The sequence below is a fragment of the Poeciliopsis prolifica genome, unplaced genomic scaffold, assembly GCF_027474105.1.
Source record: "Poeciliopsis prolifica strain line A6 unplaced genomic scaffold, Auburn_PproV2 SCAFFOLD003, whole genome shotgun sequence".
NCBI classification, from domain to species: domain Eukaryota; kingdom Metazoa; phylum Chordata; class Actinopteri; order Cyprinodontiformes; family Poeciliidae; genus Poeciliopsis; species Poeciliopsis prolifica.
In genome coordinates this window covers 12,059,561-12,084,701 of record NW_026562378.1, presented here as the reverse complement: position 1 = coordinate 12,084,701, position 25,141 = coordinate 12,059,561, and the positions used below count along the sequence as shown (strand labels likewise).

General features: G+C 38.7%; 1 protein-coding gene across 1 annotated transcript; it reads right to left on the bottom strand.

Moving 5' to 3' along the window:
- Positions 1 to 1,419: 1,419 nt before the first annotated feature.
- On the bottom strand, positions 1,420 to 20,245 carry prkcda (protein kinase C, delta a). Its single transcript, XM_055026959.1, has 18 exons — positions 20,157 to 20,245; positions 16,709 to 16,838; positions 16,374 to 16,573; positions 16,227 to 16,293; positions 14,940 to 15,096; positions 14,459 to 14,490; positions 14,251 to 14,336; positions 12,835 to 12,964; positions 12,652 to 12,752; positions 12,054 to 12,147; positions 11,791 to 11,921; positions 11,509 to 11,682; positions 11,332 to 11,423; positions 6,889 to 6,951; positions 4,723 to 4,861; positions 4,448 to 4,636; positions 3,677 to 3,805; positions 1,420 to 3,565 (listed from the first exon to the last, which is right to left on the bottom strand). Exons 2-18 carry the CDS (start codon positions 16,815 to 16,817, stop codon positions 3,407 to 3,409), a joined length of 2,052 nt encoding a protein of 683 aa, XP_054882934.1. The 5' UTR covers positions 16,818 to 16,838; positions 20,157 to 20,245; the 3' UTR covers positions 1,420 to 3,406.
- Positions 20,246 to 25,141: the final 4,896 nt, after the last annotated feature.

Genomic DNA, 25,141 nt, shown 5'->3' with positions numbered 1-25,141 from the left:
TTCTCTTCCATCAACCTGTGGATTAGTCGTGAGAAGGTAAAAGCCAGTATGCCTCAGAAATTTCTGAAGTTCTCTCCAGATGTCCGCGTCATCTTGGACTGCACAGAAGTTGCTCTGGAAACGCCATCATCCCTCACCTTACAGTCTGAAACGTTCTCTCCCTACAAGAACCACACCACTCTGAAAGGGCTGATTGGCGTTGCTCCCTGTGGGTTGGTGACATTTATTTCAGCGTTGTACACAGGCTGCATCTCCGACAAAGAAATAACAAAGGTCAGTGGAATCCTTCCTCTGCTTGAGCTGGGAGATGAAGTCATGGCAGATAAAGACTTCCTCATTCAAGACCTTCTTCATGAAGTTGGAGCCAAACTCATCATTCCACCATTTAGGCATCCTGGTCAGTTCAGCAAGGAAGAGACAGAGGAGACCAGACCATTGTTCAGCTGCGGATCATTGTAGAGCGAGCAATCGCTAGAGTAAAGTGCTGCCACATCTGGGATTCCCCGCTGCCTCTCACTTTAATAGGAATTGTCAATCAAATCTGGCACAACTGTTGTGTTTTGGCAAATTATCAAGGCCCATTTTGTGTTGTAGACTAAATTATTTATGTATGTTAATTGTTGTAATGCTATGTAAAAAGTTAAATGTCTAGACTTTTGCAAAAAATATTCAATTAAATACAACAAAAACTTTTATTTAAACTTTCTTTTTATTAAAAAATCAAACAATTTACAATATCTGTAAAAACAAAAAAAATCCATAACTTTCATATTTTATAATTGTACACCATACATTGATTTAAAAAAAATACTTAAGACAACCTCAAGGAGAAAAATTTTAAAACAAGTTTCAAGACCACTTCAGTTAAGAAAACCGAATTTATGTTGACACGGCTTGCCATAAAACGCTGCTCTCTAATAAGCGTGGGCCACTCAAGTCAAAAGCAGTCAACCAAGAAATTACTCAAGCAAGAGAACAAAAAAGCAATCTGAAAAAGGCTACTTAGTACTGAAAAACTTAGAACATCGGTTTGATATTCTACAAGAAAGTTATGTGCTAATTCTAGTTTTTTAAAGACTACAGTTAGAAGTGAGAGGAGAAAAAAAAACAAACATAAATGACATAGCTGCAGATAACCAAATTCAGGTACAAAAAACTATTTTTCATCATCCCCTCTTAATGTAAACTTGATAAAACCAAATTTGTACAATAATGTATGTTAGAACTGGGTAAAGTACTTCCTGTGACCATATATGTTTACTGTACATTTGCCAGCAACATTTCTTCTTTTGTTTCTCCTCACTTTAATTTTCATGTCTTTATCTCGTGCATTTTTGGTTGAAAGATGTTTGCTATTTGAATATCAATATGCAATAAAGACAAAAGTAAAGCTCTGACAACATTTTAAACAAATACAGACAACTTTAGAAATCATTTTATTTGATTTAAAGGAAACTACAATGTCTGGACAAAGCTGAACTTTTTAAGAGGTTAGTAAACATGTTAACCCAGCAAAGTTGTCATTTTATTTAGAAAAAAAAAGTTAAGTAAACAGTCCTAATCAGGCAGTCCTGAGCGGCAAATGTCCACTTCAGTCTTCCAGTATTGTCCTACATTTAGATCTGGTAAATCAATCCCACAGCATGATACTGCCATCACACTACTTCACGATTGGGAGGATATTCAGGTTGATGAAAGTATATAGTGTACATGAAAACATGCGCGTTGGTCCCATCTGACCAGATTGGTTGTTTTTCCCACCTGATTTATGGTGGGAAACAAAATGGGATTTTCTAGTTTTGTTTCAACAGTTGTTTTCTTCCTGGTACTCTGCAGCTCCTCCTTGGTTACCAGAGTCACCCTGAATACTGATTGGTGCTCCAGCTTGTCAGTTTAGGTGAATGGTCATTCTTTGGTTGGTTTGTATTTCTACGGTTCTCTTTCCATTTCCAGGAGGCAGATTGAGCAGAGCTCTGTGATATTGGGTTATTACTAAATCATGTTTTAAACTTCTCTACTACTTTCTCCGACTTTGTGTTTCTTGGTCTGATGTTGATTTTTCTCTAATGTTCTCTAATAAATCCGAGTCCTTCACAGAACAGCTAGATTTAGACTGAGAATGAATTACACTCATGTGGACTGTATTTAAGAACTATTGAATTAATTAGATTTTATCTGATCTCAGATTAAATCAGAATCGAACACAATTAAATGGCATAACTTTCCAGGTCGTATTTGTAATCAGTAATTACTGCTGTGGTCTTCTTTGTGTTGGTCTATTACATAAAAACCTAATAAAATACACTGAGGTTTGTGATTATAATATGATCAAATGTGGAAAAGCTGAAGGAGCGCTGCATGTAGGGAACCATTTAATTGGCTCAACTTGAAATGAATGTTAAACATACAAAGTGAAGATTACAAACCAAAATAAAATAAATGTGTTCACACTATAAAGTAGAACCATGTGTAATAAACATAACCCAACTCATGTAATCTTTTTAATAAGAATACTTTGTACCATAGATTAGATGTACATAAACCTAAGAGCTTCATTATTACAAACAAAAACAGAAGCAGTCTTGAGAGCTGATGTTTTGCTTTTTAAATCAGATGTAAATATGAGATAGTAAAAAAAAAAAAAAATTACATCATTACCGAACCAATATACATGATACAGCAATATACATCTAAAATACCTATATACACCAATTCAGTGATGTCCTGCTCCCTAACTACATTCAGATAGCAATTATGAAATTCTCTTAAGTCATCGCTTTTTCCAAATTCACCGCCATTTATAGGCAGGAGCGTTCTGTCCAGCAACAGGCGGCTGACTGCCTTTAAATGTGATCTTTTCATCTTCAACAATCAACACAGCCACGACTGAATCTTAAGTCAAAAGCAGGAGGCCAGAGGTTTCTGAACGATAACGTCTATTGATCTAGTTTGAAAACAGACATGTTGTTCTGAGCCATACACACGCACTCACCTGATTTATACAATTAATCTACAACAGTACAGTTCACACGTGAAGCCTTTTCCTCCCTTCATTATTTACCATCTCCAGTAACGGTCAGCTGCGTGTGATGAAGGAAACAAAAAAGGCTGCAGATGGTGACGTTACACGGAGTCAAAGTATTTTCAGCCTCCCACCATGTTCTTATTACTCATACAGGCTTTCACAGCCATAACCAATAATAAGCATGCACACAAATACAATAACATCAATATATACAGTACAGGCATTATTTTCTATATGTACCAACAGAGAATAGTTTGCACCCGAAATTAAAGTTACATAAATACTGATTTGTTTGAGGAACACCTCATTTGTCTGAAAGTAGGGGAAATTTTCCTTGGACAACAGAAGAAACTCCTCAGTCAGGTTGGTGCTACAAACCAATCACTTCTCTAGAAGGTGCTCCATTTTGGGGTTTATGAACGAAAAGCCAGCAAATGCAGTCTGGTCCATGGAGTCTATGAAGTTCTTGTCGCTGTAAGAAAGCCGCGCTTTCTCATTGAGGAACTCCCGATCGAAGTTACTGCAGTCATTTGGAGCTTTCTGGAAATGAGAAGAAAACAAATCTCAGAGAAACGAAAAGAGAGTGATCATCTATAGATAAACAGCACAAGGTCTCTGGTTTATAATGTCTTTCCTAAGCATGAAACGCACCACTTTGGGTTTGAAGGGGGGTTCAATTTCTCTCCTCGTCAGGGCCTGCCAGTTAATGCTTGTGAAGAAGGAGTGTGACTGAAGCGATCCCACGATTCCTAGCCTGCGTGAGGGGTCTCTTTCAAACAACTGCATGGAGGGGAAGAAAAAACAAAAGTTAGAAAGATTAAAATAGGACATGACATATCTGCCCTGCACTTTTAGTCAAATCAGCCTAATTATCGACACTGCAAAGACATATTTTGGTCTGCAAATATCTTAGAACACCTGAAATAAGAAAAGAACATCTCAGAAAGATGAAGGAGTTTGTTGTAAGCCAGTAATTCCTTGATACTGATGAAAAAGTACTACTTGGGAAAATTGTGCTGCTGAAAGTGAAATAATCTGAGGTAATAACATGACACACTAATGTTTTGGGGGTTTCATTATCTGTAAGGCATAATAATAAAAATGACAAGAAAATAAAGGGTTGAAATATTTCACTCCACATGTAAAACAAATCAAAAAAATATTAAGCTTTTTACTATTTTTCTTTTTTTACTCATGAGGACAGAGTTGTGTCCTCATGATGATGATATATTGAAATTTTTTCATTGTACCTTTATTGTGAAAGACATCTGGATGAAAGAGTATTATAAAGGATGTGTTTTATGAGTCAACACTGATGCACTAAATGCAATTTGACACGGTTAACTAATCTTTCAAAGCTTATTCACAGTTGTTAGTAATCTGTGTCTCTTGTTGACTTAAAATGAGTTATGCGACACAAACCCGTTCAAGCAAGTCTTTGGCGTCCTTGTTGATCCAGCGAGGATAGTGAGGCGTGTCCACACGGATGGACTCGAACAGCTCATCCTCGTCATCGCCGTGAAAAGGCGACTGACCGATCAGCATCTCGTACAGCAACACCCCGAACGACCACCAGTCGACCGAGAACGAGTACTTCTGCCCCAGCAGGATCTGGGTCGAAACAGGAAACGTTTTGAGCAAACCGAGTCGGTTTCAAACGGAAAGAAGGGAAGGCTTGTAAGTGCGATCCGATTTACCTCCGGAGCAATGTAGTCGGGGGTGCCACAGAAAGTTGTGGCCCGATTCTCCCCGAACACGTTCTCTTTGCACATACCAAAGTCGGCGATTTTTATGTGCCCCTCATGATCCAGCATCACATTGTCTAATTTAAGATCTCTGAAAAATTTTAAACAAAGAAGATTAGGATTAAAGGAGATAAACCGCTGTCGGTTTTCAGTCACTATGTAAAATTATTTCGATTGAAGGTTTATCACATAAGGAACCTTAAAAACTGATTTGATATTCATGCTAATTCAATAAAGCGTCAATTGTTTGAATTCGAGCTGATTTATGACTAACTGAGTCTGCTTTCAAATAATGTTTGTACAGTCTAATGTTACTTTTAATGCTAAATATTAGTTTTTTTCTACCAAATCACTCAACACTCAGGACTGTATGGTGTTTTTTTGACAAGCGGAACATTTGATAAACAGTAAAAACAAGAATTTATTATGATTTTCATGTGTGATTACTTAGATTAATTTGAGTAATTTGGTGAATTTTCTTCCTTAGATCTTTATTTTAATTTGAACATGTAAAATGTCAGAGAAAAATCAAGACACATAAGAAAATACAACAATAAAAACATGATACTCAAACATAAAAAAATCTTTCATATCTAGTGAAAAAAGGGAGTAGGAAGAAGCCAAAGCTTATTAAATCCCAAATGTCTCATACAAATATGTTCCACATTACACACCTAATTTTTATTATCCTATTAAAAAGTGAAATTCATACATCTTCTAGTTTCCTCCCACGCATACTAATATATTTCAACTATTCATGTTGATTATTGTGACGTATATTAGCAATAAAACCCGAGTTTCTCAGAAAATTTGATTACACAAGATCAATAAGAAATGAGTTAAAAACAGAAATGACAGAAAGGTGTGTCCGTGTTCTGTACTGTAAATGCACTCAATATTTGTCTGGACTCTGTTTTCAAGAAGCACCGTCATCAGTGCAATATGGCATGGAGATAATTAAATGCAGCTTTTATTTTTCCTCTGAAAGCAGCACTTTGCATAGTGAGTAGAAGCCCAGTCCTTTTTATCTCAGTTCAGCTAAGAAGATGCTTCAGTTGTTGTCTCCTTTTTCAGAAAAGGCTTAAAACAAGGAATTTGATACTTGAAGCCCCGGTCTTAGGTTAAACTGTGTGGCTGCTCTTGAGGCATCGACTCCAGCTGCAGTTCATGCCTTCTGTACTCTAATCATTTCAAGGTTATTCCTGCTGCTTGTGCGCCTCTTTTTCCTTCCACTCAATTTTCCTTTAATGTGCCTGGATACGGCACACAGTGAAAACAAGGCTTCTTTAGCAGCACCTTTTTTGGATTATCCTTCTTGTGGAACGTGTCAGTGATGGTCAACTGTGAAATGATGTGGGTCAAAACAGTTCTGAATTAAAACTCCCTTTTTATTAATGTCATGTAATAACACAGAAGCTGCCGAGTTTGACGTTCTAACACTAGATGTGTTTTTTTTTCTTTTCTGTGATTGTATTTTATATAGTATGGATGAACTGATGAAGTTTTGTATTTTTGGAATATTGTCCATGTTTTTTCCTGTTATTTGGGTGGAACTCTTATTTAAGCCAATTGGGCTTTTATCTCTTCCTGAAATGTCATTTTCTTAATATCTTTTATCTGTAGCTCTTGTTCAGCAAAATAAGCTGAAACAAAGCAATAATCATGAACATCAACATAAAAAACTACTTAACATAATCACTCTGGTATTGAATTATATTTATCTAATATATTAAAATGCATCTTTATGTATTCTGTAGTTTCTCAAATCCGTTTATGACAGCACAGCTGCATGCTGGTTCACTCCTTTCCTCAACATGCTTTTTGAGCGGGCAGTTTTGCAGTCACAGTTTTCCTAACAGCCTTTGCTCGTGACTGCTTTACCACACAATGGTATTTAAACTTTCTCCGCAAAGAAATGTGTGGGATTACCTAACCAAGCAGTTTTTTTGAACTTTCAGTTCATTTACACTCTCAAACAACCAGCAGGTTGGCTGTAAGTAATGGTGTTAATAGAAATAAAATAAAAAAACAACAAATGTGTGTAAAGGGAAGAAAAAAGATGTCTTTAAGCGTGTGTTGTTAATTGAGACTAAGCACTATGCATGTTTTTGTTCTGACCTGTAGATGATTCCTTTGGAGTGCAGGAACTGAAGACCACAAACGATCTCAGCAGAGTAGAACCTGGGGGAGACGGCCAGAAATCAGTGACTCGTTTCAGATGGAAAATTGCCGCCTCAGCGTGGCGCCGACAGCTGAACACCGCACTTGTTTCAGCGCGGACCTGAATTATTCAGGAGGACATTTGTTTGGTGTAGAAGACAAGTGACTAACACTCTCATAATGTGATACCCAAGAGCTGGTGGGAGCTGAAAGATTAGCCTATCGCTGACCTGCTTCTCCTGCCGAGTGACAGGTGGAACAATTCATCAGCGAGAGCAATTGACAGACTGGTCCACCTCCTGCTCGCCCGCCGCAAAGGATCCACTGACAGGAGCCAAGCAAGACGCCTGCTCATAGCTGCTTAATGTCTCGCTTAACAGTGGTGATGTAGTTCCAGTACAACAATAGTTCTGTAACTATTGTATCTGTGTATCTGTAACATATCTTGTACATTTGGAAGGACTTAAATACCTGAGCTATATATGTTTATAGGGGACCAACTAGTATTTTTTTACTAGTTGTACCGGGGAAAATCTGTTATGCACTTGTTTTTTTTTGTTTTGTTTTGTTTTTTTTCTTTGGCCCATTCTTTTCCTTTTTGTAGTTCCAGTACAACAATAATCTCATTGTATAAATAAAAAGACCTCACCATGAACAGAAACCTAAAATAGGATCTGGAAAGCAGTCCGGATTGTGTGCTCAGCTTCTGCCTTGCGAACGCCATAAAAATGTTGGAGCAGACTCTCGTTTACAGTTTAACAGGTCAAAAGTATGTACAGAAAGAACCGGTTTTGTGTTAGTAAAAGAGGTCATTTGAAACTCTAAAGGAAAATTGTTGCATAAGCAGATGCAGCAGATAACTGCACAACTCTCCATTTGACTGTGACAGCATGTGCAGTCACACACAAAATAATAATAGACAAACTAAGAGAGTCTTTGTACCAAATTCATGTCAAATATCTGCAAACTTCACCGCATGTGTCATGCAAATACTCTTTGGTACGGGAAACTGTGTAGAAACAGGAATACATACACAGAACTTGAGTGTAGAAATGGTTCTCTTTTAGGCTGGGCATCTTCGACAACTTGCAGACCACCAAAAAGAGGATGTATATATTGTGTCACAGCGACAAGAAAGAGCCTTTTTAGGACTAAAGTAAGGAGTTCAACTCAAACAAGATTACGGCTCCACACTAGAAAAAAGTTGCAAAGCACATAGAAAAACTTTAAAAAGGCACCAGTTTTTTTTTTAATTTACTGCCACATTTGTATTTTGGGCAACACAGACCCAAATACAGACATTTTGTGTGATTTCATTCTATGCACCCACCCAGAACTTTAGGAGGTCAACCTGTGCAAATCTTTGTTTGCACATAGAGAATCATCCAACCAAATGCAGAAACACAATAGATTTAGGCATTCAGACATGAAGAAGACAACGTGATGGAGTTCAAAAGGAGTATCAGAATGAAGAAGAAAGACGATTCAAGAGACTTTTAATGTGGTATGACGGTTGTTGCCAGTGGGGCTGGTCTGAGGATTTCAGAAACTGAGGATCTGCTGGGATTTTCATTCACAGCAATCTTTCTGGTCTACAGTAAAAGGTCTGAATAAATTTAGATGCAGTTGACTGTGAAAAAGCATGATTTGTTTATCTCAAAGTGTGATAAGGAGATTGTTAAAGGTGATACAATACAACAGTGGCTCAAAAACCATTCCGGCACCAAGTCATCCAGAACACCAGCTCTAAACAAACAGCGGCTGTCACTCCTGTCAGCTAAGACCAGAAAAACTGATGAAACAATCCACACAGCCTCACTGAAATTCAGCAGCATCAGACTGAAAAGCATTGTCTGGGCTGATGAAACTTGACTTCAGTAGCAACATTCAAAACAAAAAAAAGTGGTCAATGTATGTATTTGTACCATGCAGATGATTAATCTATACCACAATAATGTTTTCAGAAACAGCAGAAGAGAAATGCTGAAGATTGTAGTCATTACAAAATATCATCCAAATATCCTCCCAGCAAAGCTGACAAAACTATTCTAAATATTTAAAAAAGATTTAAATTAGCAAGTCTTCCACTACAAGTTGATAAACGAACTATTCAAAGAAAATCTTCCAAATTCCTTGAATAAACTCGGGACAGAAACATCGGCTAGTGCCAGGGACCAGACGATTGGTCATCATGCCGACACCGTTACTCACCGACAAGCTGAGAAATATCTACAGAGGCAGTTGTGTGTGGAAAAAGCACGATTTGTTGATCTGAATGTGTAATAACCAGACTGTTAAAGGTGATACGATGGCAACAGATGCTGTGCGAGTAGCAAGAGTTTCAGCAGAGAGCGTGAAGATTGAGCTTCTCTGTTACGGAACAGGATGGGTTTGAAAAATGATTACAGCCTTTAGGCAATTTCAAACTTGAGCTTAGTGAGAAAACACAAACACAGTTGTTTTATAATTAGTAACTTCACAGTTGTGAAGTTACTAATTATTTCATCTTAGTTGAACACATGTTAGTATTCAACTAATACTGCCAGATCGAACGTAGCAGCAACGATCCAGCCAAAGTTGCAATACCATAATTCCAGCCAATCTAGGGTTATTACGGTAATTTCACCCCTGCCGTAGCAGCAACTGAAATTAATCTGAGGGGCAATCGTTTAATAGACGGTAAATTGCCAAAATAACTTGCTAAATATTAAAAGTTCCAGTTGTTATGGATAAATGGGCAAATATATTTACTCACATGACATTTAAAGAACTGCGTACAATTAAAATAAGCAAAAACATCCAGGTGGACATTTGAAACAAAGGGCTAAATGCAGCTCATATCTTTTTTTATAAATCATTGTTCTTAAAGAGAAGTTCAATTAGTTTTTGGGATCACAAGCCAAAAACTACCCATAGTTAATTTATAATTATTAGAATAAAGGTTTTTAATCTTTTTAGGAAAAACAGAAAAAATACAAACAAACTTGATTTACAAAATAAAGTAAAACTGAAGAATCACAGCATTTTTAAACAAAATAATGTAAAACACAACACGGAGATGAAGCCGACTCTGCCCATCTCCTGAGGGATCAAATATCCAACATGAGGCAGGAGGATTAAACAACTGACGACACAGGATTAGAGTTTCATGTTTACAAGGTACAGTGTTGCTCATGTCCAAGACACTAGTTTAACTACAGGAGATGCAACTGGGGCACCAGTCACTGTATATTGTAACCTCAGCAGAGACTTTGGCTCCTCGTGGGGAATCCCAAAGCGCTCTGAGGCCAACCGAGAGGAGGCATCCTAACTGGAGCAACTCAGCTGGCTCCTCTCGATGTGGAGGAGCAGCAGCTCTACTCTGACTCCCTGCTGGATGATTGAGCTTCTAGCCTCATCTGCAAGGAGGAAACTCATGCAACAACAAGTTCATTCTTTTGGTCACTGAGACAGTACTTTGCAAAACCACCTTGTGTGGAAATTACAGCCAAAAGTCTTAAGTTATCTCCCTAGCAGCTTTGAACATCGAGAGGCTGACATAGTTTCTATTTTCTGTCTTTGCAAAATTGCTAAAGCTCAGCCATATTTTATATAGAGAAACTATGAGCGCAGTTTTCAATTTCTTACACAGAGTCCCAGTTGGATCCAGGTGTGGATTCTGACTGAACACATAAAAATGCTTTCACAAAATCTACACTGTTGTAGAGCCATTATCCTGCTGTAAGGTGAACAGAGACTGTTGCAGTCTCCAGCAGTTTTTCTTCCAATGTTGCCCTTCATCTGCCTCTGATCAACTTCTCTGGCCTTTCTGAAGAAAATTATGCTTTAAGTATATTGACAAAATATTTGGTGTCTTTCATGCATAAAAATGGGCGTCACACTATTCAAGTTCTTATTAGTAAAATATAAACCAATAAAAATCATGTATCATTTTCCTTCCTCTTAAAATTATAAAGTACTTTGTGTGTGGTACCTTTGCAAGCCACTGAAATCTTTGCTTGGGAGCAATTATTTCAAAAGTTAGAATATTTGAAACTTAGTTCGTTGAAGTGCAGCCAAATGTTGATCTTTTTCACACTTTCTATCACCAGCTTGCCTTTTTTTTCTGGAGGGATTCCCATAGTGTATTGAGAGGTGGGTGGCAGTTACTGATACCTCCCCACGAACACAATGCACAACGCTACAGTTTTTTTTCACTCTTCACTCTTTAGCTTTAGTCTGCTAAAGAAAAGAAGCAGATGGATATGAGCCAGCCTCCAGAGCACTATGTGCAAGAAAAGACCAACAAGAAATGAGCATGTCCTCCTCTATACGGCGAGGGATCATTTAACCCACTCTCTGATAATAAATGTGAGCGCCTTTAAGGGTCAACATTAAGAAATAATAGCAGAAGTCACTTACGTTGCTCTGTTAAGATCGAAGCGTCCTTTTTCCTGGATGTGAAACATCAGATCACCTCCATTCAGATACTCCATCACAAAGAACAGATGCTCCTGTGGAGAAGATCCAAATTGAGAATTGAGTGCAGGAAAGAACAGAAAAATGTCTAAATGGCTCACAGTTGAGGAGAAGGATTACCTTGGTCTGGAAGGTGCAGTAGAGGTGGGTGAGGAAGGGGTTTTCCCAGGCTAAAGCCAAGACTCTCTTCTCTACCATCGTGCACTCCACATCATCATCCATCAACACCACATCCTTCTTCAGAGCCTTTATGGCAAAATACTCTCCACGGCCCTTCAGCTCTGCAAGGAGGACCTACAAGAAGAAAACAGTTAGATAGGCGTCTGATGATTAATCAGTTTTATTGTCAACTGTCTATAATCTACATTTTCCACTGCAGGTAAAGCTGACAAGTGAGGGTACCTTGCCAAAGCTGCCTTTTCCTAACACCTTGTGGAAGACGAAGTTGTCAACATTGACGCGGGTCAGGTGGGTAAGACGAGACTGGGGTCTTTGGGCGGATCCTTCCCACAGTTTACCGTACGTAGACCCATCTAACATCCAGATAGCAATAAAAAAATGTTTTAAAAAGTCACAAACCTGCTTCAAAGTTGTTTCTTTCCATGTTCGGGGTCCATACAGAAATACATTAAGTAGATGCAGGTTACAGAAATGCGATTACTGACCGTTGATCTCAAGTCCAGCAAGTTTGTTTACTTCATCATATATTCCAATATCACCAATATCAGGCAGGTTGGGATCCGAGCGGCGAGTTGATTTCTGGTGGAAGACGGGGTAAAATGATTAAATAAAAAATGTATAAGAAAGATTCATCATGCAGCTGTGATAGGTCCGCACAACATTTGAGAGAGTAATTTCTTCACTTCTTAATGTTGCTGTTATGTTTCTCAAAAATAACGAGAATTTGTGAACTGTTCAGGTTAACAAGGTCTAGTGTCACATTTTTTGACAGCCTTGTTATCAAACAATCAAAGTCTTTACATTTTCAGGTAAAACTCTGTTTTGGAGAAATGTGCAACCCTAACACATGTTGGGCTGCTCGTAAAGATGTCTAAAAACAAAGTTTACAGTGCCATAACGCAGTGCGATGTTATGCAAATTAGATTAAAATGTATTTATTTTATGAGGTAAAACATCACAACACAAATTAATAACTAATCAAATATCTGTCTATCCAAAATGAATCTAATTAGACAGATCCTGTGTACCATCCTTTATTTTTTTGGTGAGGAAACCTGACTGAACCATTTATGACCAACTCACCTGGCTAACTTGTGTCAATGCTTCAGCTAGAAGCTTCTGGTTGATCCCACAAAGGTTGGCCACTTTGTCCTGACACTTGTGGTGAACATTCATGGCACAGTCTGTAAGCACAATCAAACAAATTGGTCAAGCACAACAGCACACCAAAAAGCTCCTTCCTGTTTAACCGTCTCTGTGCTTTACCTTCACACTTCAGGCCTTGCTTGACCAGACCCCACAGCAAGCTCCCGCAGTGATCACAGAACGTGGGGCTCATGTAGTTGTGGATCTTGAAACGATGGGGCATGTCGATCTTAAAACGCTCCTTTTGGAACTGTAGGAATAAGGAAGATTGCTCTAACGACTCGTCGTAATCTAATCCTGTACAAACTGGAGACCTGCAATGTCATTTCTGGTTTGTATGTTTCAATTTTAGCAGATTTATCTGTCAAAAGTGTCGGCAGCGCGACAGGCCTGTTCCTACTGCTGATTAAAGTAGTAGTGTTGGAACTTGTCCATTTGTCTCTCACCTGGACTTTAGTAATATTTGTTAAACAGTTGAGGACAAACTAAGGCAATCATTATTACTGAAAAAAAAAAAAACTTAACTAAACAAGAACAATCAAAAGCAACTTATCTTGCACAATAAGGGCCAAGGAAACATTTGTGATCTTTTAACTTATATCTTACTTAAAACAGACAGAATTTTTCCAGGTGCATTTAGTAGGGTAATTTCATTTAAAAAGTAAAACTCACATTTAAAGTTGAGCAATATATCAAATTGCTTCTGACCTGCAATATCAATAATGTGTCCAATCACAAAGGAGTCCTTGTGATATTGTGATAATAGTTATTTTTGTCTAGTTTCGTGCACCATGATGCTTGAATTGCTAACAAACTGGTCTGATCTAAATCTCTGGAGAATCTGTGGAAGGTGAGACTCAATGCAGAAGAGGCAAACGCTGCTTTTGATGCAACCTGGTCTTGTGTGGATTTACTGTACATGAACACACCTGTTAATAAGCAGTCTATATATATATATTTTTTATACAGTCTGGGAAACTGAATGTTGTGTTCCCATTAACTGAAAGCCAGGCTCATCATAATTACCAGGATTGCATCACTTCCTGTCATGAATCTGTGAGCTTCACTTTTAAACCGAATTACTAAAATAATTTATTTAATAAGTTATTCTAATTCGATATACCCAAGCATCTGTTATCTTTTTAAAAACAAAACATATTTACAAAGACACCAAAAAAAGAACTGTATCAAAATGATAACATTTGTTTGTCATACTGTAAATTTAAATGGTGTCTTTTCAACATCGAGTCATTTTACACATCATGTGTCTGGAGATGTACGAAATGGTGTCACGCATTTGAAATGCAGCTCTCAAATCTTTGAACATTAGTGCTTGTTGAAAGATCTTAACTGCAGACAGATGGTAATAACGCTGCTTGAACAGACTACATTAAGATCAATCTGAGGATTAAGATCAAAAGAAGATGTACAGAAAAAGAAGACAAAAGTGAGAAAAGTGGGAACTGGAAAACAAACTGGAGGCATATGGAGAACATTCAGATACAGGATGTGCTGCAAAAGCAGCGGGTCACATACCACAGTATCCCGACTGTTGGCTGCAGTGCCGGTGCATCTGCCTATGATTTTGTCTATGCATTTCTTATGGATGGCTGCATTGCATTCTGTAAAAAAGCAACATTAGAGAATTTTACCCTTATGTGTCATATTGACATCACATTTCAATTATAGCACAAGACAGATTTTTTTGCTCTCTTCCTAAAATTAAATATTAACAAAAACTTACGCCTGCATTTATAGCCTTGCTTGTTGAGTCCCCTGTGGAAGAAAGTCAAAATGAAATGAATGAACTAGTTTTTAGATTTCTTTTTTGTTTCCTTTTTAATACAATGCCCCGTGTGGATTGAAACATCCTGATTTATTGGTAATATTCACTCTATAATTACTGAGAAGGAAATGAAGACCGGATGTTGAAGAATTTATGAGAAGGCGAGGAGCCATTTGTCTGATTTAAAGATTAGGACTTGCATTCTAAGAAAAACAAGTGTTAAATAATTCAACAAGTGAATACAACCACTTATCAAGATGTAAATCTGGAGCATGTTCTCTTTAATGCTCTCTGGCAATCTAGCACACAATGTAGCACATCAGTGCATCCACACATAAGGTGTTTAATTCAATTTTCACTCATTCATTTTCTGTGTGGTTGTCGTTTATTTGATGTCTCTAAGCAGTTTTCTAAAGACTGAAGTGTAAACTGGACTGACCAGACAAATTCTCTGCACACAGAGCAGAAAGTTGGCTGTCTGAAGAACGTGGCGATGAACTCGTGGTTCTTTATGAAGTGGATCTTCGCTTGCTTAATGGCTCCTCGTCTACGGTTCAGTGTAGGAGCTTCTTCCTCTTTCGCAGCGTGCTTACTCTCTTTAAAACAGAGAACCACCGTTCAGTCATTGCACAACATGTGCTTGAGATACTCAGTAGTCGTCTCAGGACTCTTGAACTCATCCCATGATCGACCCTGAGCAGCTTTCCTGTCCCTCCTCAGAAAAAGCATGATTCTGGCACCACCGTGCTTCTCCATGAGCAAGGTTTCCCCCAGAAAACTTGCTAAGCTCGGTGGTCGGGCGCTGGGGCAGTCATTCATCCAGCAGCTCATCGTGGTTTTGAGTTAAAAATGTTTAAAGTTGACAGAAAATTTGAAAATATCACTTGACAATTATCTATTATCAAAAGATTGGAACACCAACTATAAAGTCTTAGAAAATGCAAACTTTGCAAATTAAAAAAAAAAAAAAGTAAAAATAAGCAATTCTTAGCCTGGTGGGGCACAAGTAAAGCCTGGTGGCCTGCCAGTTGGGGGAAACCAGTGAGAAGGATGTTGTGTTCAGGGTGCTGTGGAACAATGGCTGTCTGCCATAAACAGTATTTTATATGTAAACCCAACCTTTCAATTTGACCAGAGAACCTTCTGCTGCATGTTTGCTGTGTCCCCTTCTGGTGTTTGGCAAACAGAACAGCATTGTTTTCCATTAAGACCAGATTTGTGGAGTGATCAGTTGGTCTATCAGTTTCTTCTCAACAAATTCACCAACCTGAGCGCCTCCATTGACCTTTTGCCTGCTTCTCTGACTAATGCCATCACTACCTGACGTGTCAGTTAAGACAGTCATGTCTTTGGTTTTAGTTGTGCAATATTCTTTCCAGCACTCTGCGATTCTTCAGAACTGGGTGTTTTGCTTTTTCATAACCCTGCTTTACACTTCTACACAACTTCATCCCCAACCTGTCAGCTGTGTTCCTTGACTTTTATTTTCTCTAACAAATCTCAGAAACATTCACAAAAAAAAAATCTACATTAATGTTAAAATTACACTACACACAGATGGACTGTTTTCCAAATAAGTGATTTCTGAATAACTTATTGGTTGGTCTCAGGCTCCATGATATTAAATCTCACACTGGAACATATTGAGATTTGTGGTTTTGAAGAGACAAAATATGAAGAAGTTCAAGGGGTGTGAATACTTTCTAGTATGTTCAAAGCTTTTTACCTGTATCCACATCCTCCAGAAAATACTGCACTGCCATCATCACTTTCCCTGATGGATGGAGATCCACCTGAACACAAAACAAAAAACAGGTCAACAAAACCCTCTCAGGTTTGTCCAAATTCGAGATGGGGACGTTTCATATCCTACCCAGAACTCAGCTCGTCCGTTGGCTTTCTTGCAGCGCTCGGCGAGAACAGAGACGCCGACGGTAACCTCGGCTAGTGCCTCCTCCGCTGTCTTCATCAGCAGTATCTCAAGCACACGCCCCTCATAGATGTGTGCATCAAAGCTGGCTTTCCAGGCCGGGTACATGGTGGGCTTTCTCTGAACGAGCGTCTTACCTCGTTCTAAGAGGAGGACCGGAGCAGCAACAGAGGAAATAATTTACAATTTGGTCTTTTTGAACATAAGAAATGAGGAAAACTTGCAAAAAAAATGTTATGAAGAAGTAGTCCAATGAATGTAATCAAAGGTTGCCTCACCTGTAGTCAGAGCTTCCTTCATCTTGATTGCACAGAAAGGCTGGCCAGCCAAAGGAGGCAGAATGCCCATATCGAACGAGTTGAAGGCAATCCTCAAGAAAGGAGCCATGGTGCCGAGCAGCAGGAGAACCTTTCACACACAGACACGTACCGGATTACAGCAGTGGCATTTGTCATTCAAACAACAATTTTAATCAAGACTTTGAATTTTTAAAGCACAAACACGTCACAAAATTTTAGAACCACACGCAGTAGAGCAGATTTCTGGATAGTGAGTAAGAACAACATCATAGAAAAAATAAGATAATCCTGCTTTCATAGCTGTTGGGAGTACCTTCCTTTTCGGATCCACTTGTATTCAAGATACAATATTCTAAATGTTCTTTTTTATGTTTTAGGAAACAAAAAAAAATTGGGTTGAAATATATATGCGGAGTTCAATCGTGAGCTAATGTCCAAGTCTGGTGTTAGTGAATGTCAAACCAAAACTAGTTCTGGGTAGTGGTCACTTCCCTTTTTACATACAAAGCTATTAATAAAAAGTTCAGACAAAGTTTATTTTTAAATAGGAAACAACAGTTTTACAGTGTGCAAAAATGATCTTTACTTGGCAAACAATTAAGTCATTTTCCGCTTTAAGAGCACAACTTCCACAACAGCCAAAGCAAAGCCCATCTTGGTGTACGCAATGCAAAAACGAAATATCTGCTGATGCTATACGATCCCTTAGCATGGCCGTGCAGGTTTGCATAACTATTTGGGTAGTTCCACACCTCCATGTGCAAACTGCACTAAACATCAGCCAGCTCCACTGCTGCTTTTTTTATTTTGCCATCAGAGAACAGTTTCAGCATTAAAGGCGTGTGCCTCCACTACAAAGACAGAACAAGCCTTAACACGTTGCTAATCCAAAGCCAGGCATGCTGTGCTCCACATTCAGCCGAGACGTTATTCACATCCCTGAAAGCATGCCGCCCACAGTGAGACTGCAAGAGACTGGAAAAGTAAGACCCTTCTCCACCCCCACCCCAAATAAAACACAGAAAAACACACAAGTCAAGAAAATAGTGTCCACTAAAGAGAAAGGTCCTGGACAGCAGAGTCGCTCAGTACTGTTGTTGTTGGCTGTGATGTCATGGGGGTTTTCGGAGTTAATCAATAAGAAACACACCGTGTGATTGAGGGTAGGAGTGATTGACTGGTTTGTGTGCAGCTTCGATTTGTCCCATCTGTTAAGTTCACCACTCACATTACATACAGCAGCATACAGTAAGCTTTAAACTTCCTGGTCAGAATCATGAAACGCCCTTCTTTATGCAAAAATCTAGGTGCAGCATGAAAAATGGCAGGTTTGGCAGAGCAGCAAATGCCTTTACGGTTACAATAGAAGAAGATATTTAATGAGTCTCACACTTACAGATGGGGCTTGAAGGCTGTGTGATTTCATATCAAAGAATGTATCTCTATATGTTTTGAAAGATTGCCCTTGCTTAAAATTGATAAAGTACAAAACTGGATCTGGTTGAGACTTGAAAAGGAAATAATTTAAAGTAATACACAGTAAAGGAGTGAATATCGTTCCTTCTCCAACTCTTCCTCATTAGTATAAAGACAGATTAATGGGTCCTGGAGGTTAAAGCTTCTTAATTTAAAAAAAAAAAAACAAGAAAACTTCTGCAATCTTAAAATAACTACAATCTTTAACGATGTTGCAATGACTTAACATTATTAAACTCTAAACTGTTGTTAAATTTGCACTGGATAGTTATTGACATGGGAAAAGGAGGCCGGAGGCAGCGCATCACCAATAACCTTCCTGTGGGAAACGCATACAGAGTAGGAACTTGTCTGATATAAAAACAAGTCAGAATAAAAACACACAAAGAACAACTATTGCTAATTTAACTTTAGACTAAATAAAGACAATAATAGCAGCTGGACACTCCTCGTCAGATATTAAGGTTACAACTAAGCGATAAGGTCTTAAAACCAATAAAAGTTTTAAGACCTTTTATTGGTCTTAAAACTCCATACATACATTTTGATTTTCTTTAAATGAGACACCTGACAAGTAGTGCAGTGCTGCCCCTCCCCAACTGTTGCTGTGCAGTGCGAGTCAAGTGGTTGAAAGAAAACCTCTACGGAAAAACACTAACTGGGTTGTTTGCAAATATTACCTTGTGAACAAAATACAGTGGGCAAAGAGCCAACCGCAGGTGAGCTATTTAACCCGCTAATGTCAACATACATGAAAAGAGCACAATATTCTAAGAACTATACCAATTCACGTTAAAACTGCTACTACATAATTAATTGTGCTTTTTAAATATTTTTGCAAAAAACGTATGACAAAAATTAGATACATTTTTTAAAATCAAGAACACCAGTAGGAGTAGTCGTTTTCAATTTCAAATAGGCAAATATATTATTTTAAAAGTTGTAGATCTCTGTTGTTAATTTTTTTTTTGTACTCAAAGTTTTTCTACCACTTCAGAAATCCTGATAAATGGAGAGGGGGAAAAAATCAACAAAACTTGAACAATGCTCCATTGTTGGGACGAAACTAGAACTTCTAGGTATTTTTTTTTCTTTCTTTTAACGACTCGAACATCAAAGCACAGCTGCACTATTATTGAAGAGGAGAGACAGGCGCATCTGAGAGCCTCGTCGCAATGAACCAAATATCAAATCATGGGCTCTGAAGTGAGCAGCCAATCATTTCAGCCGGTGCGTCTGAATCTCGTGTTTATGCAACAGCGGATGTGGTCGCTTGTCAGTTGGCTGACAGATGTCATCTGCCGTGTGACTCAAACAGAACCTCTACGGCCAGATCGTACGCCCCCGTCCATGTTGTCCAGGTCTGCTCCCGGACGATTAAACAACAAACCGAACTGCCATATGTCTCTGTCACGCTTTTGAAGTATGATATATCCAGCCGAAGGCTCCGTCGGATCAGTCAGTAGAGCTGATTAAAAACCAGATGAGCGCCTCACCTGTCGATATCTTTCCCTGATCTGACCCCGCAGCGCCACCGTACAGTCTGATAGATCATTAAATCCCTCGCGACGTTTCGGTTAATGAACGCGAGCGACGAGAACTACTTCAACCGTTTAAACAAACAAACAAACAATTTAAAAAGTACCTGCGGGATAATTGCTCTGTTAATAACCTAAAACTGTTTCCACACACTGTTGCTGCGATGTGGCGACGCCTTTTGTTGTTTTCACTATCACCGTTTTTAAGGTGGACCGCGTAGAAAAAACGTCAACTTCAGCTCCCGCTACGAGTCAACGGTTACAGATTGTTTCCTCCTCAGATGAGGAGGAGAAAAGCCTCCTGTGAGGAGAAGACTCTGAACCAAGCTTTCACCAAAAAAAAAAACCGGAGGCTGGAAAGGCTCAAACTCTGAAAAAGTGGTGACAAAAGCAGAGTAACAGCAGACTCTCACCTCGTCCTACAAACTCCGCCGCGGCTCTTCTTCTCCGCAGCCCGATGAAAGTTACTCTTTTCTTCCTCTCCTTTTTTTCGCTCTGTGATTCTGACTGTTGAGGAAGTGTGGCACGAGTATGGCAGGCCGATGTAGAATATAATTCCACCACACAAAATGGTCGGTTGCTCTGACTTTTCTTTTTGTCGGTGGATGTTTGAGTCAAGTGAACATTGTTGTTTTATTCTAGGAACCGCTGACCACATGCCTGCCGAATTCCGAGCATACATTTAATACTTATCTGCAGAAAATGAGAAATTGTCAAAATAACGACCTCAAATAATGCACAGAAAACAGGTTTATATTTGTTTAGAAAAAGAAACAATACTGGTGTTTTAACTCAAGAAGAGTTCGGAAATCAATATTAATAGAAATCAATAGAAAAACCTAAAAAAAATCATCTGATTAAATGAGATTTTATGTTACTGTGTGTATAAGATTCAATGCAGTTCAAATCTTCATGAGAGCATGACAGATTTCATTTTATTATCATTATTATTATGACTATTGCTGAGTCCCATATTCAATGTGGCCATATTGCTCTGAGGCTTGAATTGGTAGAAAAGCTGATCAATAAATTCTAAACTTAAAACAGATTTTATCAACCTTTCAGTAAAGCCAATACATTCTACCTCTATAGGGGGAAAAAAACCCAAAAAACAAAAAGGACCAGCCTTGGCATCAACCACCTCCGAGTGATTACAGCAACTGGGAATGAGTATGTCAGGTCACTAGGAATTTGATAGAATTGTTTCAATTAATTGTTTTCATTGGTTCCTTGGATAAGCTTTGAGTTTGGAAGGCCATGCAGTCACTCAGGTTCACCACTGTACTGTGTTTTTTCCAGGGTGTGCTGGAAAAGCCTTAGAAACAGCTTTCTAATTCTTTAAAGACAGACAGATGTCAGATCATTTCACTTCAGAGTTACACAGTCAACACACAGCCAAGATGGCCGCTTTATGGACCAGCTTGCGGGTTACCACCTTTAGGGGATTTACCTAAAGGGCTGCGATCAGTTTCTTCATGATCATGCTTTCTGTTATTTTAGGACAGGCAGTGCTGTTTCATGCTCTCCTCAGAATGATAAAAGCTTTATCAGATTCTGCAGATCAGACAGACACAAAGACTTTGTATTTCTCTGTTGTGTTCACCCACAGATGAAACAGCTGTTTGCTTGGCGTTATGCTGCGTTGCACTTATTATTCTGGCTACAGGTCTATCCTTGTTGCCCAGTTGGATTGGAGGTGCATGAATGTCAATTAACCAGCCTGAGTTGGGGTCTTTCAGTTGATCTCAAGGTGAAATAAGTCAGAAAAGATGAAGAAAATGCAAGTTGATTGTGGATGACCTGTTGCTTTTTGAGATCCTTCAGCTTACTTTGTGTTATGTTGATTTAATTGATTTCTTGACTGTGAGGTTCTGACAGCAAACGTTTGGTAAAATTGAGTGAAACTGAGTTCTTCTTCACTTTGAAACTTTCCCAAACTGTGGCTATTAAAAGTTAATTCATGATTTAACAAGAGGGATAATAAGTTTGTCAAATACAGTAGATTGACTTGAATAACTTTGTTCCTTCATGAAATGTAGTAATTTTTTTGAAAGCTGCATTTTTGTTTTTTAGGTTGACTACTATAAAAATAAATACTATATTATAGAGTACATTGTATTGCCCTTCATTGAACTGACATGAACTGAATTTGGAGTTAATTGGATTTTGCATAACTATATATAAATATGCCAAAGAACACAGAGATGACATATGTTGTACTTTGATTGTATATAAAATAATTTCAGATGACTTAACAATATGAATAGGTAGGATGTCGTTTGAGATTTTTGAATTCTTAATTTCAGGTAGGATAAATAACAACCAGTACAGGTTTACAATCCACTTTGTCGACTTGGAAGAATCAACTTAAGAAAGTTTCTCTCCTACAATTATATGATAAAATGACTTGCCGTAAGGCGCTCCTCTTTGCAAGTTGTGACGTTTACCCGGTATGCAGACACGCGGGGCGTCTGTGTTCCCCAACACAGACAGAGTAGGGCACTCAGCTGTCCTAACTCAAGTAATTCAAGGTTGTTTCAAGTATTATAAGTTTTTTGTTTGTTTTATTATAATTATTTTTTATTTGTTTATTATTGTTGTACAGCCTTGCATGCAAAAGCGTCTCATATGTAATTTTCCGTTTCACCCCCTGGGTGGTGGTGTAGGTTAATCTCTGCAGGCCTGTTGCTCACCTGGGCGAATGAAACGCCTCGCCCGCTTGAACTTCATATCTGCATTGCTGGTGAATTTGCCCTAGATTACATTCTGGTATGAGGGGGAAGTGTTTGTGTGGCAGGAGGTGGAGTCACATGGCTGGGACTGGAGTCTGCAGGGGTAGTTTTCAGCAACAAGGTTGTGCAGAGGGGGAGGCTGTGAGGAGGTGGTAGATTTGCCTCCTGCAGTCTAAGAATATTGTGTGTTTTTGTATGCACCTCAAACTATCCATATTCCTTTCTATGCCGTTTTGCCTGTTTCCACCCCCTCACATGCACACGTACGCACACGCCACACGCACCTACATGCATGTGTACAAATGAGTGCAAGAAAGAAAGGGGGTTTATGCCAAGTGAGCGATTCTGATCTGATTATACTAAAGAAATATTGGCTGGAGCCAAAAGAGACCTAAATAAGGAACGACAAATTCCCCGTGGATGAGTCACAATTAAAGGTACACTCCACACGGGCTTGCATATTCTGCCGGGAGTAAATATAAAACCGAGTCTGGCGTGGAGAGACTTGCAGGACACAGGTGTGTCAGTGTTCACCTCTCCCAACTAACCTTACATAACAGGCCCTCTGTGACTCATGGCAGACACAGGAAGTTTAGTGGATACGACATGTGTATGCGTGTGTGTGTGAGTGTTGTGTGTCAGTGAATGGCTTTGACAGACCCGCCTTAAAAACTCAAGAAACCATGCTTGTTCTTTTCTTGCTCCTGCAAACACCCACACACTCATCCTCACATAACCACAGCTATCACACACCATGGGACGCATAGGCTGCAGAACAGGCGGTTGTTAAATCTAGCATACAGAAACTGGAAAGTGCCAAGATACACAGAGAAATTCCCTGAGCATAGCGATGAAACGTTCAGGTCTGTGGGAAGTGGATAAATTTGCAGTTTGAATCGCTTCAGATCAACCTTTTCAGATTATATTCATTCAGCAGGGATGATATAGTTTTAAAAAGAAATGTGTGTTTTCATGAAATGTTACGGTTTTTGAGGGGCTTTCCCCAGTTTTACAGACACATATGATTGAGGGATTTTTTCTGATCTGGGAATTGGGTTTTTTTTTGGAAATTGGAACATGTTCTAGTTCAGGAATGCTTGCTGTGTTCAGAGATGCAATCAGATCATTATGGAAGGCAGAGGAATACAGAGGATAAAGAGAAACCAAGTGAAATGAAATAAAACCAGAAAAGGATATTGCAACATGACTTCTGCTTGGGTACCCAAGCTAATTTGGAGGTAAAACTAGAGTCAGCTGTTTCCAGTCAATAAGATGACTGATGAAGTGTGTGTGGGCGCTCGGTTTTATTTTAAGCTCCACATGACACGTTTGTAGGAGTGAATCACGGTTTGAATGAAAGAGATTTTTTTTAGGCCTATACTTTAATTATTTCTCCTTGATGTAAAAGACCAAATTATGGCTTAATAATTTGAACTCCACAAATCAACATGCAGCCTGCGTTGGAAATCAGCAGATTTCCTGCAAGTCCACACTAGTCTGCAGGCTCAGAAAGTAAGTCAAAGAAACTTTCAAAAACAGATGTGCTTGTCTGAGTTTAGCTGATGTTCATGTTTATGAATCCAGAAGCAGAGGAAGACTGAACGGCAACTGTGAGTGTTACAGGGCTGCATTGCTGGCACCAAAAGATCACATTAACAAACCAAAAAGGTGTGTGGGCATATGTTTGATGGACAAAAAGCAATCTTACAAAAGAAAGTACCATATTTCATTTAAAAAAAACTATAAATTAATTAAAACCTTGAGAACTTTTAGCCTCTTAGTGCTGCGGACAGCATTTGGTTCGGCGCTTCCTTAAATATATCTGACATTAATCAAGTCAGAGTTTATTGTATGTGTTGGTGAATATTTTGGTAAGCTGTGTTCTACCACAGTTAACTCACTCAGTTTTTCTTTCTCTGATAATAACAATATCAAACAGTGAGTCAAAAAAGCAATAACAGAAGAAATGTGTGCCAAATACTTTTTCACCGATATGGAAAGTTTGCTAGTCTGTTTTGCAAAAGTAGAGATTTTCTTTTTGTGAGTACGCTATTCTGCTTCAATAAGTAAAAGAGTATGTGCCATGTAAAGAAACGAGCAGAAAACATTTGAAAAACTTACGTAACTTATGATAACATGCAGAATAAAAGGTGAAAATGAATCTTAGTAAAGGATGCGTGGTGCTGCTGTGTTTTCCTGCTGAAGTAATGACTTTGCAAAGTCTTTGAGGGTTGCCTGGAAACTGCTCCTAGCCTAGTAAGAGCTTTTCATCTGTTTTGCTGCTCCCCGCACCTCCTTCCACCCTTCACTAAAACCACAAGTTGATGCTTTAGCCATTCAGCTTTTCAGCAAATCTGATGAGATGGCCCTTAGGAGGTTGTAGAGGTTTGGGAATGTAATATTTTGTGGCGGAGAAAAGAGCAGACTGAGAGTTTTCTCAGTTCTAACTTTGAGATTGGACAATTTGCAACAACTGAAAGGGCGTGTTAATCTTCAATCTCATCATGAGGTCTGTAAATTCACCAGGATTTATTTTTATCATCTTAAACCAAATATCAGAGTCCATGTTTGGACAGCAGGGATGATAAATGATCAGGTTGTGGTGCAGAGAGCGCTGAAGGCTCTGCGCCGGTCCTGTTGAGGGAGAGACGGCTATTTAAAGCTTC

Coding starts and splice junctions, on each gene's coding strand:
- prkcda (XM_055026959.1), bottom strand. CDS start 16,817: ATGGCTCCTTTCTTGAGGATTGCCTTCAACTCGTTCGATATGGGCATT. Junction 12,753..12,834: donor GCAAGGCCTGAAGTGTGAAG/GTAAAGCACAGA, acceptor TTGTGCTTACAG/ACTGTGCCATGAATGTTCAC. Junction 11,424..11,508: donor ACTGCACCTTCCAGACCAAG/GTAATCCTTCTC, acceptor TCTTCTCCACAG/GAGCATCTGTTCTTTGTGAT.